The sequence below is a fragment of the Pantherophis guttatus genome, chromosome 4 (genome assembly GCF_059756535.1).
Source record: "Pantherophis guttatus breed Tessera chromosome 4, ASM5975653v1, whole genome shotgun sequence".
Classification (NCBI taxonomy): domain Eukaryota; kingdom Metazoa; phylum Chordata; class Lepidosauria; order Squamata; family Colubridae; genus Pantherophis; species Pantherophis guttatus.
The window spans coordinates 137,132,760-137,153,188 of record NC_142066.1 but is presented as its reverse complement, the minus strand read 5'-3'; the positions used below and the strand labels follow the sequence as shown (position 1 = coordinate 137,153,188).

Below are 20,429 nucleotides of genomic sequence, written 5' to 3'. Positions count from 1 at the left end.
ACAAGTTGAGTTGCACGCATGCGTGTCAGCCCACTGTTAGTGCAAGTTAGCTGCACGCACACGTTCCCCAGCCACTTGTGTGACCTGGCCTCAGCCCAGTAACGGCCCGCAGTGCGGGCATTGGGGACCCCTGAACTAGATGATTTGTAACATTCTTTCCAAATATATGAGTCTCTGCAAAAGAAATAGCTAAACATGGAGCTTCCAAAAAAGTGATCAGAATTAAAAGTAAGTGACAAAATGATATGAAACTGAAATGAAGTAATGTTGGAAGGAGTGTTTTAAATATTTATATGGAAATGATAATATTATGTTGAATGGTAGAAATAAAATGAATGCTTTATATGTCAAGTATTGAACTAAAATGATGTAAAAATGTTGAACACGTAGTAAGGTTTTATAGTATTTATGCTTGTATATACCACACATATTAGAAGGAAAATGCTGTGAGCATTGTAGATTGATAGTGTTGTATTATAATGGTTCCTGTAGTCCTTCTTCCTAAAAGGATGAATGCGATTAGCTGGGAAGGAGAACTGAGCTTAATGAGTAGTCCCTTATTACAGGTGATCATTCTCTCTACATTTTAATATGTACATGAGCATATTTGTGAAGGTTATCTGGGGTGAGATATGATTAATATGCTGGTATACAATCAGCAAATGTAGGCATTCTACACTCCAGGCAGAACTGGAGATACTGTTTTCATCAGCACCTAGAGGTTATGGGATCCTGAATAAGATCAAACAAAGCTAAAGTTGAATACTAAGAAAAAGGAATTATACCTCTAGATGGTATTGCACATCCTCTGAATTCTATTATTGCTGAAATTCTAGTATTGACTATTATTGCTGGATAGGACGATACGAGGCTATGCTTAGGGGACTTTTGCCAAGATTTGGCTGGTATGCCAGTTATGGCCCTTCATGGAATGGGAGGATATATCAACAATTCCTGTTTTCATTAGAACCAGAGTAGTCCACTGCAATGTGCACTATATAGGACTATATTTGAAAATATTTATAAACTGCAATTGATAAAGAATGCAGTTATCTGCATGACAGATGTTACAACCATCGCAGTGGTGGGTTGCTCCCGGTTCACACTGGTTCGCAAGAACCGGTAGTAAAAATTTGTAGTAGTTCGGAGAACTGGTAATAACATTGGCTGGCCATGCCCCCAAACCAGTCCCCGGCCCGGTCGCCGCTCACTTAGCCTGCCCACCTCATCAGAGGCTTTTTTTTTTTTACTTTTAAAAGCATTTTTTCTATGATTTCTTTGGCCAGAAAAAATGCTTTTTTAAAAAACATTTTTTAGTTAAAAAAAAAAAAAAAAGCCTTTGATGATCGCGGGGCTCAGCTGGGATCATCAGAGGCTTCTGAAAGCATTTTTTCTGCAAACTATTCGGCCAAAGAGGTTGTAGGAAAAAAAAGTGCTTTTAAAAGCTTGGTGATCCCAGCTGAGTTGCCTCATCATCAAAGGCTTCTGAAAGCATTTTTTCTGCAACCTCTTCGATTGAAGAGGTTGTAGGAAAAAAAATGCCTTTAAAAACCTCTGGCGATCCCAACTGAGTTGCCTGATCGTCAGAGGCTCCTAAAAGCATTTTTTTCTGCAACTTCTTAAGGTTGTAGAAAAAAAATGCTTTTAAAAGTTAAAAAAAAAAAAATTTGGCCACACCCACCCAGTCACATTACCCACCCACCCCACCAAGCCACAACTGGTAGCAAAAATTTTTAGGACCCACCCCAGAACCATTGGCACTTCTATAGATTTTAGGTATAATTCAAACTTCTGGTTTTTACCATTAAAACTCTACATGGCTTTGTTCTTAGCTACATCTAGAATCATCTTTCCCAGTCAGAACTCCTCATTTAGCATTCTCATCCCATAATGTTTAATGTCACTTACTTTGAGTATGTACCTCCAAGGATAATGTTTGATGACAGCTCCACTTTATGGAATTCCTCCTGCAATTTGGGACCATCTATCTAGAAAGCTATTAAAATGCAGTTTTTCATTGGGCCTTTGAATGTTAGTGTTGCCCACATTTGAGGGGAGCACCAGTGGTTACACTACTATATTGCTTAGATGATGATGATGATGATGATGATGATCATCATCATCATCATCATCATCATCATCATCATCATCATCATTATTATTATTGGTTTTAAACTCTCCTATTGTATCCTAATACAACTGTACCTTTGCCACTTCTTGTAGCAGCTTTTCTTGGTACTGTTTTTCCAGCAATTCAGTTGCATCAGCTTCATTTGGTAACTGGGGGGAAAAGTGGTCATTCTTAATTATTAATTAATTAATTATGTCAGAAATAATTATATTTTGAATACCAACCATATAGAAATATAATGGATAAAAATACAGTCTTGCTTTAAAAGAGGTAATAATGGAAACTGCATTAATACTGCATTATTACTAAGTGCTTTCCTCAAATAACAAAAGCTCAATGCTCTTACACTTATTGTAGCACAATGTTTTGTAGACAGAAATATAATCCATCTATAAAGGAGAGGAAAAAAGCAGCTTTTAGGGTATATTAAGGAAATATATATTTGGTATAAGAAAACAGACCTAATTGCCTTTCTAAAAGTAATGCTAAAAGCTTTTCACAAATGAAAATAGTCACTAGAGCCTCAAGGCTAAGGATGAAATGGCTTCAGCATCATACAAAAAAAAACAAAAAACAAGCCTAATCAATTTCAATAGTTAATTATCTTTTCTAACATTATAATTACTTGTTCTATTATTAGTGTTACACACAGACATAAGCACACATATACACACAAACAAACACATGATATAATTAATTTTATAAAATCAAAATAACATGTTTCATTCCAACTGTTTCAAAGAATTCTAAAATATGTACAAGTTTTGTTTGCACTAGGATTTTGCTTAAGTACAATACCCATGTAAAATATACATTTATAAATTCTACTCAATATACACTGTGTAAATAGGGGAACATAGTACCTCAATTATCTTCTCAGCATTTTTTTGAATATCACCTTCAGCATGTCTTGCTTCCTGCTTATCTTCATTTACATGTGACTCCACAGAAACACTAATTTTTTAAAAAAGGTAATAAAAGGATGGTTTTTTAATGTAATTTCATTTGAAGTTTTTAAACAGGGAATTAGGGCCTGACAATTTCTAATCATAAAAGGAGCCCTTAAGTGGGACTTCACTAGGAATTTTATACTTTCCCAACTTTCAGCCTAATATAAGCAGCCTTATTCTTTTCTGCATGATCAACACTCAGATGGAACAAAGATTTTTTGATCCTTTAGTTGTTGCTCACACTATTGTTGGGGCATTTAAACCTGCAGTAAGCAGATGTGTAAGAAGGAAGTGTAGGATGCTGTTATTTAGTCCTGTTCCTTAAATGCAAGTCACTCCTCCTCCTTTGGAATCCAGATTATAGATTATCCTTGAAACGGGACTGCTCACATATTCCTATAGTTCTCTCTTTTTAACTTTATTCAAATCTTGAACAGCAACTTGAAATGGAACAACAGGACATCAATATCTTGCTGCTTTAATATGATGTAACACATTTTATTAAAAGGCATAAACTGCAGCTTCTGAAAGATTATACTTTACCAACAGAAGGCAAAATCTGTAGTTCAGGACTGAATTGAAGGGTCCTTGGTGCTCTCTGAGCTTGGTCGCTTTCTTGCAGACATTTCATTACAAAACTAGGTAACATTATCAGTGCTACGAGAGAGTGGATTTTGCTCTCATTTTATATACTAGTGGCCTGCCATGTCAGGGTTGGTGGGAATGGTCTTGGGTGATTCCTTGATTAGGCCATTTTTTGCTGTTAGCTTGTTTGTCTGAGTTGGTAGCTCCATGACTGGGGTATTGTTTGTTTCTTGACTACTGGTATAATGTTAACTTTAGTGTTAATCTCTGCTCTTCTGGGTGTTTATTGGTGATATGATGATGTTTTAATCATTTCATATCCTTTTTGACTTTTTGATTGTGTCTTGGAATGGTATATAGATGTTAGTTAGTTCCATGTGCCTGACAGCTGATTTATCTGAGTGGCAGGCTTCTAAGAATTCTCTGGCCATCATGTCTTCTGACTGCTAGTTGGTGTTCATGAATGCATTAGTGTTCATAAACAACCTACAGCATAATCAAGGCAACCACCAAAATCATTTGTGAAGGTCACAAATGGCAATCATGGGACTGTGGGATCTGCAGCTGTCCTAAATTTGAGGGGTAATCATAAACCTACTTTTTCAGTACCATTGTTAAGTTCAAATAGTCATTAAATGGGACAGTCCTTAATTGAAGTCTAACTTTATTTTAGATTGTCATCAATTTTCTGTTTCTCAGGTTATAGGAACAGTGGGGCAATACAGAAGACTTTTTTAAAAGTGTCAGAAAATCATAAGCTTTTTTCAGTAATGAAAAAATCCTGCAAATAAATACCCTATTATTAGGTGTATTATTTACACTAAATGAAAAAAGGTATCATATACTAGACCTCATTTAGGAAATACAAATTGTACAATATACCATTTTTACTTGATTATTTATTAATGAAATCAATAATAATCCGCATGACAATTTTCAAGATAAATATAACTAAGCAATCTTTTCTCTTTAGAATTCAGATACATATTAAATATTCTTTTCATTTTACTGATTCCAATAAAGAGATGAAGTAATAGTCTTCTTTTTTTTCTCTACTCTACCCTTTACAAACTGGACATATGTATATATCTATGATTCTGCCCATCTATCATATATAACAATTATGACAAGTTGCAGAAGTCTTTTTCAGCACTACCTAGAAATGCTGAATATTATATCTGGGATCTTCTGAATGTAAACCCTATGCTCTTTAACTGCGTTGCAACATACACTTTACTTAGATCAGGGGTCTCCAACCTCCAGTACATGGTCCACTACTAGGACACAACCTGTTCGAAACCAAGTCGCACAGGTGGTGGGCAAGCATGTATGCGTGCACACGAAGTTCCTGTCATGCGAGCGGTGGCTGGCTTGAGCTCGTACACAAAGGTCCCTTCACACAAGTGGCAGTTGTCTCGCACGAGCATGTGCCCTCGTATGAGTGTCGTATGTGCTTATGCACAAAACTTCCCTCGTGCAAGTGTCTTGTGGTGGTGACCTGCACGACTGCACGAAGCACGTGCTTGTGTGTGCCCTACTTATTTTCACAAGGAGCTATACCTTCTCCCCCGCCTCCTGGGCCACCAAGCCCGAAATGTTGGGAATCTCTGTCCTAGATACAACTATAGCTTCTTTTATTTTTTTTAAATGAAACACGAATGGAATTGGGAAAATCCAAGAAAGGAAGGATAAACTCTCAATTTCTACTTTGGTCAGAGTCTGTTAGCATCAAAATTAATTCTGAGTACCCAAAAAAACTGTTGAAATCAACTCAAATCATAAAATAAAAATGAGATCCAAAATTATAAATACCTGGAATTTTCAGAAGACTCGCTGGCAATTTGGAGTCTATTCTGTAGGTGAACTATCTCTGTGAAATATTTTTCTTCAGTTTCTTTTAACTGCTGATGGAAATATGATCGAAGATGTTCAATTTCTTGGGCATGTTGTTCTTCGAGTTGAAATTTCAAGTTCTCTACTTCTTCCTGAGAAACTGACTTAATTTTAATACCTATAAATGAATAAATAATAAAAACTAGTTTACTTAATAGAAAAACAAGCAATAAATATGTCAGAATAACATATTTTAAGATTTTATACATACACATATAATGTATTTTTCATATATAAGATGAGTGACAAAATTATGAACATTCATAGGCAGCCTCAACTTACCATGCCTACAGAGTTCAAACATTTTTCAGTGCTATGAAAATAGACAAGAGCTATTTTGCTCTTGAGAAGCATGAATATATCTAGATCTGAACTTAAATCTTTAAACTATAAACATTTTAAGATATTAAATATATACTCAGGTTACCAAATGTAATAAACTAAGATTGTTATACTGTGCTATAGTTTCATTTCCTTTTGTATTTCTTTCATATGCATAAAAGTTTTTAAACCATGCATGTCTACTTATATTAACAATATAAGTCCAAAATTTAAAGTGCATACCTTTACCAACTAGATCTTGAGATGCAGTAGGCAAAGGTTCTACATTCTGTTGAAGAGAGCCAATCTCTTTATCATTATAATCAGCATGGGATGTCTGTTGATCTTCCATCTGAAAAATTTAAACAAAAAGTAGAGAAAAACATGTACGTTAATTTTTAAAAACCCTCAAAGTAACCATGTTTGGCAAAAGAATAGAAACTTTTCCATCACATAATGTTCTGAAACTTTTGCACTTCTAACAATGTACTGCTCATAACATGAACATTCAGTAATTCAGTAATAATTGCCTGGACACTTGTATTTACAAACCACAAGAAATATTATATATCCAAGGCTGAAGTTATTATTTCACTTATTCAAATAGCAATAGTACTTAGACTTATATACAGCTTCACAGTACTTTACAGCTCTCTCTAAGCTGTTTACAGAGTCAACATATTGCCGACAACAATCTGGGTCCTCATTTTACCGACCTCGGAAGGATGGAAGGCTGAGTCAACTTTGAGCCTGGTAAGATTTGAATTGTCAAATTGCAGGTAGCCAGCAGGCAGCAGAAGTAGCCTGTAGTACTGCATTCTAACCACTGCGCCACCATGGGCTCAACTGAATGTTATGCTTGTTTATACATTTAAAATTAAACAAAAAAATGTTTTTTTATATTTTCAAATATGCCAATAAAGTTAAATATCAAGATAATGCCTTCTTGCTTTTAGATGTCAGATTTTATTTTATTAAATATAATTTTATTTATTAAGTAAAAGAAGCTATATACCAAAGCCCCAATAACTCCAATAAGATTGATTTCTTAGTGCACTACACACGTTATACTAAATATTTCAAATCATAATATATTTAGGGCACCAGAACATTTTTAATTCAGCATCTTCTGAAAAAAATAAATTTTGCAAATGTTTGAGAAAGTCTATAGCTATTTATATTTCCTACATCATTTTTTCCTCTTATGATACACTAAATAATAAAGATTCTAATGTAAAAAGATTAAGTTCCAGATATACCAAAATAGGTTCAAGAGAACCTATGTCTGATATTTATGATTGTCTTGAGAAACAGAATAGTCATTGTGTGTTTAAATATTCAGCCAATTACAATCTCATAACACTAAAGAGTTCCACAATTAAAAAAAAACACCAAAAGAATTAGAACACATTCAATCCAAATCACAAAAACAAAGTAAGAGGTAAAAGAAATTAATAACAAGAGGTACAAGTTATTCCCTGGATGCGATCCAGTTATGAGGCAAATATGATTGCCGGGAGGGAGCGGGGTGGAGCTTTCCACAGCATTTGTGCTACTTTACAGATATTGCATAGCTTTGATTCTCAAAACTAAGGGACACCAAAGTTCCTCTCTTGATCTAACGGGTATGCCAAAACCAGTAAATAAAATACTTTCTGTATTTTAATTTCTGTATCCACTATCAAGTGGGCCTGTAGCACTGTACTACAGATTGATAAATCAAGATTTAATGTACTCTTATGCAAGTTTATTCAGAAATAGATCTCATTGTTTTCAACAACTGTATCTATACCCAAAGGTGCTTTTTTCCAAAAGGCAAATGAACTTTTTTTTCTTTGAAAACATTTCACTTCTCATCCAAGAAGCTTCTTCAGTTCTAACTGGTGTTCTGATTGGTAGGAATGTTAGCTGTCTTAGAGTTGCTGAAGTCACTTGAGAGCTTATTTGTATTGTCAGAGTGCAAACAGGCGTGGAAGTTTTCTGGGACTGCTGAAAAGACTACATTGTAAACAAAAAATAGGTAGTGTCATATCCCTCCCCCTTTGCTCCACTTTAACGAATCTCACCTTTTTTCTGCTTTCTATGAATTCTACTTGATATTCTAGTAGCCTCTGGGACGTTTCCATTATATTATTCAGGAGACTTTGTAGGGTTTCTTGCAAAACTAAATTACAGAGAATAAATAAACTGTATATATCATTTCATTATTCTAGTATAAATTTTAATTCCTTGTTGTAAAATACATTTTTTTATTAAACAGTATTCTACTTTTCTTATAATAAAGCTACTAAGATATTATCTTCGAAAGTCTAAGGATGTATGTGAATTTTCAATTTCTGCCAATTACTTTAAATAAAAGTACTGAATTATAGCAATAGCACCTAAGACTTATATACCGCTTCACAGTGCTTTATAGCTCTAAGCGGTTTACAGAGTCAACATATTGCCCCCAACAATCTGGCTGAATTATGAGTGATTTCTCTCCCAACATCACCTGTGCTCCCACCTGCACTCCTGCCTCTTCCCACTTTATGGCCCACATTGTTCTGAATGTACGACAGCACATGGGACTGCATTGCTTAGCAAGGGACATTCAAACTGCTATCAAGGACTACCTGTACTATATGAGGACAGAGGAAGCTTCAGAGCATAAAACGGATTTTGTACTTCCATAACAGTGTTCCCCAAGAGAAAAAGCAACAGCAGCAACTTTTGATAGAAGTGACTTGAAACTTTCCTTGCTGGCTTCCCCACTGACTTTACTTGTGGGAGGCTGACAAGGAAGATCACAAATGGTGATCATGTGACTGTGAAGTGCTACGATGATCAGAACTTTGCAGACCAATCAAAAGTTTCCTTTGTTTAACATGTTCTAACTTTGAACAGTCACTGAACGAATGGTAGTCCAGGGACTTCAATTCTATAAACTTTTGTTTAAAGTAAGCCTTGTGACCATGTATAGATTTGCACAAGAAGAGTTTACTTGGAGTTACCTTGAAGGTCTTCTGTTGGCATTAATGCTGAATTATATTGATTTCTCTCACCAACATCAAGTTCAGTAGCATTTGAAAAAAGTTCAGGAAGTATTTCACGTACTGACTATAAAAATAATAAAAATTAATATTATAGCTTTATAATTGATTATATCAAACCAGCTGGGGAAAAAACAAATAAAGCTTTCATAGGAATACTATTTTTCATTCATTAAAAATTACAAGATAATTTTATTACAGGAAAGATCCCTTAGGTAAGCGCCTAAAAGATTCACCCATATTTTCCCAATCCTCATACTTAAACTATAGCCTAACAATATCATAAAAATGCATGGGATACCATTTAACATTTTTGTAAGATTAGAGCAAGAATGAAAACACAAAATTTAAACATTTCTAAGGCAATTTGTTCTTGACCTTAGTGAGCTTTGAACATTCTTCAACTACTTTCTTGCTAAGTTCTTCCAGATGCACCCATGCAGACTGGTCTTTTTCATCTGTGGAAACAAATTATCACTGAAATATTTATTTTAATAAGTTTTATTTTAAGAAACTATGGGTATGGCCTAAGGGGGAGAGAATCTACTGGGAAAGTATTATAAGAAGTTTGGAATTCTAAAAATAATTTCCTTCTGGCTTATCCGTTTACCTGTTTTTTGATTCTCCACAATCTGACTTTTCTTTAGCTCACACAACTCTTGTATATGACGTAGCTGGAGATCTTCTTTAAGAGCAGAAAGAGCATTCTCTTTTTCATTTTCCATGTATTCACGCACCTGATTCACATGCGCTGAATAAACCACAGAGAGACAAATACGTTGGGCCTCCATCTGCAATTTTAAATCATTCTAGGGAAAAATACACATATACAAATTTAATAACCATTTTATTCCCCAAGATGTTAAAGATATAAATGATCTGAGTTATAGTCTCATTTATTAAAACTATATGCTACCTTAATCTGCAATTTTTCAAGCAGTTTATAACAATAGTCTTTTTCAGCAATATATTAATCAAAAAATTAAAACATCCAAAATAGTAATTACTATTTTACAAATGAATTAAAGACCATCAAAAGCAAGGAAAATAAACCTTTCTTTCCTTATAGCCCCAGTGACTTGTGGTGCTTCATTTTTCCCAGCCATGCTAGGATGTTGCTACAGTTGGTGAATGGAAAATGAATATAGGAAAAAACTATTCCTAATAAGCCTAGGTGCTAGGAAGTGGGCATGACTGGAATTCCTTTAAGGTGAAACAAAAACATCCCTTTAAACAACCAAGCAGCAAAGTATTACCTTTTCTGGTCCTCACAATATATGATATGGATTTCATAATTAAGGAAGCTATCCTAATGGCAATATAGTAAAACTTTAACTTTAAAAATAGATGATTATATTTTAGTCTAGAGATTGACATTGAAATAAATTATTATTTTCCTAGTTTTTAAAGGTACATTGGGGTGTGCAATATGTCATTGGAAAGATGTACTAAATATTTTATTTTATTTTATTTTATTTTTATTTATTTTATTTTATTTTATTTTATTTTGTTTTGTTTTGTTTGTTTGTTTGTTTGTTTGTTTGTTTTATATGCTGCCCTTCTCCGAAGACTCAGGGCGGCTTACAATGCTTTTAAGCAATAGCCTTCATACTTTTGTATATACCTGCTTAGTAGGGCTTTTTGCCCCCCCCAAGCGGTGTTCTATTTTATACAAAGTCAGCTTATTGCCTCCACAAACCGGGTCCTCATTTTACCTACCTCGGAAGGATGGAAGGCTGAGTCAACCTTGAGCCTGGTGAGAATTGAACTCGCAGTAATTGCAGGCAGCTGGCAGCCAAATACTACTTTAACAGTAGTTTAGTCTACTGCGCAACCAGGCTCTTAATTTTCACCTCTTTGGAAGGCTTTCTGGAAGAGAATGTTCTGCATTGCTACTCTCATTTCTCCAAATAATTAAGCCTCTAATAATTAATTTTTAAACACTTGGTAAAAGCAGGTGAGTTGCAGACTGACCACCTGTCTTTCTGTCATACTGAACAACTGGCTTTTCCTTTTTTCCCGCCCCACTATTACCTTTCCAATTATTAATCAGAATAACATTTATTTTTAATATCACTGTTAATGCTAATTCTTAAACATTTAAATATTCCTTCATATTCAAATTAACATTTTTTAAAATTGAAAGATCCAATTTTTATTCAAATCTTTTATTATATTCAGTAATAAACTGAAGTATCTTTAGTATCTGTTATGTCCCATTAAGAATATCGCACCATATAAGAAGGAACACAATAGAGATTTTCAACTAAATTCTTCATAGCCTACCAACCACTATTTGTTGCTGAAACTACATATTCTATTTTTTTCAGATTAATAGGTATGTTTAAAGTCTTTTAAATCTTATGTCTACATCACTCTATAAAATAAAATCAAATATTCTAGATGCTTTTTGGGTAACAGCCAAATGTATCTTGATAAATTCCAGGTTATTTTATCATTTACTTGAAATTGATCATGAGAAATATGTAAAAATTTTATTAACACCTGGCAAAAACTATCTAAATGAATACTTCTGCTCAGAAGTAGATGCCAATAACAAAAACAGGTTGGAACATCATACTAGTCCTAGCAGTACAGGATCTTTTCCAGGATTTTAGAGGTGAAGGTGGTAGTGAGCTTAAAGCTTAAGTAATGGGTCTGGATAATACCCTTTTCCTGAGGGAACTTCTAGGTGTGCTCACTGGACCATTAGCTGATCTGCTTAACCAGTATCTTCTAAAAGGTGAAGTTCTCCAGGGCTGGTTAACAGCTAATGGTGTACTTATCCACAAGAAAAAGGCTAGGGAAGAAACTGGAAACTATAGGCTTTTGAGCTTAATATATATAGTAGTGAAGTTAATAGATTCACTCCTGAAAAAAACAAAAAAACCAAAGCAGACTCAGGAGCAGATGAGGGCAGATCATATCAAATTAAACTTAAAAAACTAAACCTTTTAAAATATGTCACGAATGTTTTAAATTAAAGTGGCATTGTGGACATAGCCTATCTAACTAGAGCCAGCACTGGCCCTCAACCAACACATGCAACCTCCCCATACCAGCAGTTCCCAATGACCCTGACCTGATGTAATCTTATTACAAGACCATCCCAAGACTCACTGATGACTCACAGCTGACCCATCACAAGACCTTCACTTGACACACCTACACCTGAAGCCCTTATAAACAGAAGAACACTGACACCCCCTAAACTCCGCTGAATATGTTACCTAGCCTGGTAACGAAACATTTGGAAACCAATCCACAAGCTCGGAAAATGAATCTTCACCCTCATCCTATACCCGAGCTACAGATATTTGCCACTATTGCATAGATCTATCTAAATTTTAGTAAAGCATATGATATAGTTCCACATAATATAACGAGCTCATAAAAAGTTGTACAGGATAGAGCTTAACCACTGGTGGTTCACTGGATAAGAAGGTCTTTCTCTGCCATCAGTTTTTTGTGTTTCTATGTTACTATGTTTCAGAGTTATTGACTGATTTGCTATAAATACCTGTGAAAAAATGTCACACATTCAAGGAAAATCATGTCAAATAGATATGTAACTGTACATCCTGAAGAAAGCCCTTATTATCACATATTAGCCTACAAAGAAGGCATGCAGAAATGCATATATTCATGCATTCATATATGTTTATCCATACCTGCTCAGTTTTCAACATATCCAGCTGTTCCTTTAGCTTGTTTTCACTTTGCACAAAATCCATATACATGGAGTCTCCTGTTATTTCATGCATTTGATTAAAGTTATCCAACAGTGATTCTGGTTCTGGGCTCAGTTTTTGTTGAAGTATCTCTTCCACTGGAATGCTATGAGCCAACAGCTCACTTGGTATTATTTTTTCTTCTTTGTCTCCTATCAATCTGTCAAATTTCTGACTGAAGTCAGAAATAAAATTTCCAGGTTCATTAACTATAGGCTGGTCTTTGGCTAGTTCCCCACTGCAATTTTCTGTTTCCTGTTCAAAAGAATTCATATTCTTCTCCAATTTATGACTAACTACAAATTCTAGTTCTTTACACCTTGCTGAAATTTGTTCTTTATCTTGTTTTAGGCACATAACCTCTGCATTTAATTGGCTGATTTGATGATGCTTTATTTTTAACTGTTCAGAAAGATCAGAAAGTCTTAATGAAAGTTCTAAATTCTCATGCTGAGAGAGCTCTAGTTTTTCCATAAGTTCTGTTGTGTCTTTTTCTATAACTTCCCCAAAATCTTTTAATACTTTTTCTCTCTTACTGTGAACAACTGTACTTTTAGTTTCCAACCCAGCAGGAAAAACTCCCTGTAAATGTTGAATCTTTTCCATCAAAGCCTGGAGTTTGGTTTTATATTCAGCTTCATTCTTGTCCTTGCTGTCTTCTAAATCCAATTTTACTTTTAAAAGAGAAGTATAATTTTCTTGGAGTTCTTGGTAATTATGATTAAAATTTATTTCAGCAAGTGAAAAGGAGTTTTTTAGTGTATCAATCTCTTCTTTTTGTTTGATGTCTTGTCGTACAAGTTTTTCATTTTCAGCTATTAATTTGTCTATTCTGTTTTGTAAATCAAAATTTTCTGAATTCGAATTGTCACTAGTTAAAATCAAGTTCCCTTCCAGAGTCCTAATTGTGCATTTGTTTAATTTGTCTTGCAGAGCCTTATTTTCACCTTCAAGAACATTATTTTGTGCTTCAACCAATAAATACTTTTCTTGAAGACAATGTGCTTGCTCTTTCATTTGTTTCTCAAATAATTCTGTTTTAAGTTGCAACTCCTGAATTTCCTGTTCAAGTATACATTTTTTCTTTTCTTCTTGTCTAAGAACTTCTATCTCTTCCTTGAGGTTATTTACCAGAAGCATCATTTCTTCGGAAATAGTAATTACTGTAGGTAAATCTTTTAGTCTTGCTATTTCTAATGTAAGTTGATTCTGATTTTTTATTAAGCTGTCATTTTCGAATTGCATAGCTTCTAATTTTTTGTTCATTTCATTTTGCAAATCATCTAATTGTTGTTTAGCTTGCATACTCATATTATCTTTAAGATTTTCAATATTTATTTTGTGTCCTATTTGTAAATCATCTTTCAATTTTGATAATTCTTCTTCATGACTGAATAAAAGTTGAGTCCTCAATCTCTCTAGTTCTGCTTCTTGAGATTCTGCCATCCTATCCAAAACAGCATCCTTTTCTTTTTCCAGCATTTCAAGTTTTATTTTGTAGTTTGTAATTTCTGCCTCATGTTTCATTTCTAGTTCTTTCTTGATTTCTGAAGCTGAAGCAAGTTGAGCTTTTAGATCTCCAATAGTGATTTTTAACGTATCTACTTGCTGCAATTTGGATTCTTTTTCATTTATAGTCTTCTTAACTCTTTGGATCTGTTCTCTTGCAAAGCTCAGTTCTTGACAAAGATCTTCCACTTGATTTTGAAAAGAAGATTTTTCCAAAGATAACAGTTCAACCTGTTTGGATAATTCTTGTTTTACTTTTTCTTTTTGATAATTAGCATCCTGAAGCATCTGATTCAACTCATTAATTGTAGTATTCATTAAGTGCATTTGGTCTTCATTAGTATTATCAAAGCATACTTTCTCTAAATCTGCTTTTTGTTGGGCAAGGAGTTTTGCGATTTCTGCTGAATGTTCTCTGATTAATTCTTGCTTCAATTGTACAATCTGCTGGCCATGCATTTCTTCTAATTCTGCCCTGAGATTTGCAAGTTTCCTTTGGGCTTCAAATTCCATTTTTTCTTTGATATCATTCTCATGTTGGGTATCTTTGTGAAATCGCTTTTGCAGTTCTTCCACAGTTCCCATTAACTGTTTTATTTCATCAGAGCATTGCCTTTCTTTTTGTTTAGAAATTGTTAGTTCAAGCTTTACATTATCCAGCTCTTGATTCTTTTGAAAAGTCTCTTCTTTTAATTCCTCTAGAGATTTCTCAGCAATTGATATTTTTTTCAGATATAGAAATATATTTTCTTCATGTTCTGTACATTTTGCTTCCAGTTGTTCAATAGTTGTTTGTTGTTCATTCATTTTCTTCTTTGTAGAACAATCTTCTTCATCTTTCCATTTTTCCTATAATAAAAAGTTTACTTATTTTATTTATTATAAAATTTCTAATGTACTTTCATATATCTCAGATTTCTTAAGTTTTATATTATTATAAAAAGCTATTGATTTTTAGAAGAACACATTAAAAAAGTTAATAAAATGACCATAGGATTTGGATTCAAATAGTACATTAAATTGTAAAACTGGATTTAAAAAAGTAACTGTTCTGTTTGATAATACGTTATGTCTATTCAAATAAACTACATTATGATTTCATGTGATAATCTTATTCTCAAAATATATTTTAAATCAGTGGCTAAGTTTCCATGACATAACAGCCAACTTTATTTTTGCCTAGTCTAACCATGTTTCCCAGTCAGGAAATTAAAAGAATAAGAGGTAAAAAAAAAACCCATTAAGCTTATTCTTGCCACATGTAGTCTCCATAAACTGGTTAGAGTAATAGATATCACCCCTCATGCAGGCCAAAAATTATCTCATGTTTGTTGCTTTTTTCATAATTCTTGTAAAATATTATTTGGCAGGTGCTATACGATTAACCAAACATGATTAAAGTTTTAAAAGAATAAAAAGAATAAAACAAATAGTCAATGCAGTTCTATATAGACAAACCACAGAAATACCTGACTGAATAATAAGAAAAAAGCTAAACAGCCCTTTTCATTATCCACATTGCACAGCGTAATTCTCACTGTATACTTTAAACATCGCTAATGTGGCTAAGTGAAACTTGCATGGTGCAAGAAGTCATACACATACTTTAAAACTAAATATTCAGTTCTCTTCAACCCATGTTTTATATTATTGTGTATCTATAAGTGACAGACAACAATTGTACCAGTTTTTTTAAAACAATAACTATGATAAAATATACAAGTCTTAAAATACAAACCATGTCCATGATTTTATGTTGCAGAAGGGAAACCTGCACTTCAAAATCTTCATTTTTCTTCTGATAGTTTCTCAATAGCTGCTCTTGTTCTTCAAGCTGTTGCTGATAGGCAAATATCTGTTGCCTTGCTTGTAGTAAATCAGCCGCTGTACTGCTGTGACTACTGTTCCTTAAAGTTTCACTTGCCTGTAACTTATGAACAGAACAGTATGTTAAGAGACATTTTTTGAAAAAGTGGCTTCCAAAATAAGCATTCTCAGTAATGTATTTTTATTGCTCTCCCACATGTATTTTGGCATTCAGATCATGTAAAAGGCATGTATTTTGCACTTTACAGAGGAAACATTCTTAGTCTGAGACATCGTAAAGAGCAATGTATTAGCAATCCCATGTTCCTTTTCCTCCTGAATTTTTATAACTTACTTCTCTGATGCAATCAACCATTGGCCAGAATAAATTATCCTGAAAAAGACTAAATTTATTTGAATATACTTTTTGGGTTTATAAAAGAAAAAAGAGCTTCATTCAGGGTACCAATGATTAGTTGATATAGAAAACTTTCAGTCACACTTTCAGATATATGCATGCAATAGAACAGGGATCCCAAATCCTCGGGTTGTGGCCCTTTACCAAGCCATGGACTGTTTGGAACTGGCCCATGTGAGTGGCTGACTGGTGCATGTACTTCCTTTCTTTTCAATGAATTCAGAACATGAAAGAAATGTGTATATCCCTTTTTATTCAGGAGAACACAGAATTCTTCCTAATGGTTCAAAACAATACAGACAGTAAGATGCTTCTAACTGATCTGAATAAACAAAATAGCTTTTGATGGGAACCTCGCTAAATTTGATTCTCTATCCCCACACTGAAATGTGTTTAACTAGTTCCTCCTTGCATTTCACAAGGCTTTGAAACCTATATTGTTCAAGCTTGCTTTTGCCAAATTAAGGAAGATTATCTTTGTATTTGATGTTTCCTGATTTATTGTATACTGACCAGATTCAATGTACTGATTTTTAAGTAAACTGAATCCTGAACATAGTCTTATCCATTCTTCTCCCGCTCAAGTTTGTTCAAACTGAACTTTTTATTTTATCGGATAGTCAAACTACTGCTTGTGAACTCTCTATATCAGCACTGTTTTCAGCTTGTAACTCTAATTGGAAAGATTTAAACTAAAATTTTCGAATTTGGATAGAATGAAAAGGTCATTATTTATAAGACAGAAAACTGAAAGTATCATTTGCAAAGTGAAAGTTTAATATGAATCTAGTCAGAGAATAATATATAAAATCAAAATCAATCCATTAACTCAAAAATGGGTCTGCCTAATGGGAAAGTAGAGAAAATGACAGATATACATTTTTCATTCAATAACTGGAATGATTTAAGCATAGTTTTTAATTTTAATAAAATATCAGTTACTTACATGCTGAAATTGAATTTGCAGTTTTTGACTCTGTTCTGTCAATTCCAAAAATTCCCTCATAGTTTCATCTTTTTCCATCCTGGCTTGCTGCAGATTAGCAGTGAGCTGAGTTATAATGTTGTCTCTTTTTTTGATAGCAGTTTCAAATTCCTGAAGCTAGAAAAAGTTATGTTAAATATTACCATTTATAAGGAACTCTATATCAGTTCAGGTGAGTCTTGGATGCATACCATTACAAATATGTCCAGATATTTAGAATGCAGAAAAAACAAAACATGTTTAGTAGAAAGGCATAAAAGTAGGTTCTCTACTTATTAACGTTATTAATGGGGAATAAGGCTTGCCAACTTTCTCTTTGATGGTTGCTTGATTAGGCTATTGTTTCATCAAGGAGAAAGCCACATACCTACAAAAATTGACAGGGCAAGCTAATTTAAACAAACAGTCTGCAAATCTCACTGGTACCGTATAATTTATCTAGCCTGGCAATGAAACATCTGCAAGAAAATAACAAAGCTCTGAGAATGCTAAAAACTCCACAGTACAACCCTGAGCTACATATATTCTCTTTATGTATAACAGAATATTGATTTCCTTGCTAATGATATTATTTTTACCATTTAATACTTTAAAATGCTAATATAAATAGAGGTTTTTGTTACTTCAATATAGTTCTAATATTAGTACCTTATGAACAATTTTTTACATTTCTAAACATTTTTCCAAGAACTGATTTTCAGCACAAGCCCCAAATAATTTTTTTTAATGTTGGCAAAAGAATATGGGACTGCTTGGTTTTTATACTCCCTTGAATAAAACCTAAAAATCTGAAGAACTAAAACTTCCATCATCAAACAATTAGCAGTCATTCAAATATCATGCTGCAAAAAGATAAAACAAAAGGACAAATGGGGACAATGTTAAAAAAGAAATTGAATCCAATGAAAATTATCCTATTGGGTTGAAATAAATATTGCTGCATACACAAGACATATTTTATCAGGAAGCTGTTTTCCCAACCATCAATTCAATGCAGTTTTAAGTTGGAAGATGTCTTGGTTTCTCTTTCAGGCCTTCGAGGTTTCTCTTTCAGGTCTGTGTTCAGCTTTAGAAGAACACAAAATGAGCTCAGAGTTGAAAAAGAAAACATAAACCAAATATTTCTTTCCATTGATTGTAGCAGATGGGATAGGATTATGTAAATAGTAACAGAGAAGTAAAGAAAATGCTTTGCAATATTAGGTTACAAACTGGAATCTTTACTTAACCTCATTTTCACTTTGAACGTGCTATTTTTCTTTTTCAAATTTCTCACTAAATAGCTACATTACAAAAATCAAGAAAGATGTATTGTATAATAAGTATGTAAAATTAAAAAAGAGATTAGAGTTCTTTTTATAAAATAGTTTCCTGCATTTTTAAATCAATCCAATAAATTATTTTTTAGAAGGTTTTACCCTTATTTAAGCATTCTCTATATTTAGCAAACATTGTAACATATTATACCTTTCTAACTCATGTCAATCAATTATACTCTCAGTTCCCTATACATGCACTCTAGTATATTATGGTATCTAGAATCAGTTATACCAATTATACTGAAACTATTTTCAGGCCTTCTTTGATGAATATAATAAAACATAATTGTGATACTAAATGGGCAAACTCAAAAACAAGATATCAAAAGATTATATAGTAAGAGATACAGATAGTCTCCAATTTATTATTGTAATTGAGGCCACACTTTTGGGCATAACATCATGACAGTTGTAAAGTAAGTCTCTATGTAACTACATCCACTTTTATGACCTTTTTTGTGGCAGGCATTAAGCAAACCCAGTAGTTGTTAAGCAAACCATTGTTCACTCTGGGGCAGATTTTTCCAGAAACTGGAAATAAATGCTGGTTTCTGGCAAAAATGTCATAAATCATAGTCAACTGCAGTGTGCAGTGAATGGCCATAAATATGCCAAGTACCAAAAATGCAGTCACATGACTCAGGGAGCATGGACATTGGAACTTTGAATTCAGATTCTAAGTCTCATTTTGGGGTTCATCATAACTTTGAATTTAGCTTAGTGACTGGTCATAAATTGAGGACTACCGTTAGCTGAAAGATGAGGAAAGAAAAGCACTGTAATTATATCCAGACTTTTTAAAACACATATACTCAAAAGTTGAGTAAATTCTTTCTCCTGCAAATACTAAACCAACACAATGATTTTAAACTGTTAACATTTTAATATTAAGACTTATAAAAATCTTGTTAAGAAGTTTTTTTCATTTAGTATTTATCTTTTATTAAAAAACAGATCTACTGCAACCTAGAATAACAATATTACATTCTAAATTTAAAAAAAAACAAACATCTAAGCTCGACAATTTATTTAGGCAAATAAATAGTGGGATAAAATGCACTCTGAAAAACTCCAACTTTTTCCTGTTACTAGAAATTACTATTAAGAGGTTGTTTACTTTCTATAAACAGAGCAAATTTAGTATAAGTTACACATAAAGTAATAAAGGTGGGATATAAATAAATCTATCAAGTAAATAAATGATATATCTTTCCAGACTTGTATTTAGATAGCCTGAGAAACAGAAAATTTTAATGAACTAAATAATTTAATTAAAGTTAAGGTGTAAAACACAATTGTTTCAACATATCATAATAAATAGCGATGACTATTTATTACTAATTATTGATACATGGTATAATGTAAGTTTTGGGTGGTACAGTGTACCTCATTATGGAACATTTATTTGCTTTTAAGGATTTTATGCAAGTGTTTGCACTTTAATAAGAATATTCTGAATTATAAGAATAAATAGAAAAAAAAAAGCATGGTAGTGCTGTGTATATCACATTTCCTTGTTTTAGCAGAGAATACTTACATTTTCTGGAATAATATTTGGAAGGAAAGGGAGGGATAGAATGGGGGAACACAGAATCCACAAATTATTTTGCTGAAGTAAGACAACTCAGATTCTGACAAAACCATGGCATACTTAAAATATTTTAGGCATAAAAATAAAGATTTGCAAATAGGCTATCACAAAAAATTACTTCAGCATCTTCCACAGTTCAAATCTTATTCTATTTAATT

At 33.2% G+C, this 20,429-nt stretch overlaps 1 protein-coding gene across 9 annotated transcripts in view; it reads right to left on the bottom strand.

Moving 5' to 3' along the window:
- AKAP9 (A-kinase anchoring protein 9) overlaps positions 1-20,429 on the bottom strand; it is a 131,621-nt gene that overhangs the window by 89,595 nt on the left and 21,597 nt on the right. For 8 of the 9 annotated variants that reach the window (XM_087892872.1, XM_087892878.1, XM_087892874.1 and 5 more), the window contains 11 exons: positions 17,323-17,478; positions 15,891-16,082; positions 12,584-15,001; positions 9,523-9,721; positions 9,291-9,370; positions 8,874-8,979; positions 7,947-8,044; positions 6,124-6,232; positions 5,479-5,677; positions 2,995-3,085; positions 2,206-2,280 (listed from right to left, as the gene is read on the bottom strand). In XM_087892872.1, coding sequence (XP_087748998.1) covers positions 2,206-2,280; positions 2,995-3,085; positions 5,479-5,677; positions 6,124-6,232; positions 7,947-8,044; positions 8,874-8,979; positions 9,291-9,370; positions 9,523-9,721; positions 12,584-15,001; positions 15,891-16,082; positions 17,323-17,478 — 3,723 coding nt within the window. The remainder of the gene's footprint in view (positions 1-2,205; positions 2,281-2,994; positions 3,086-5,478; positions 5,678-6,123; positions 6,233-7,946; positions 8,045-8,873; positions 8,980-9,290; positions 9,371-9,522; positions 9,722-12,583; positions 15,002-15,890; positions 16,083-17,322; positions 17,479-20,429) is intronic. The other variant, XM_087892873.1, reaches the window with a different exon arrangement.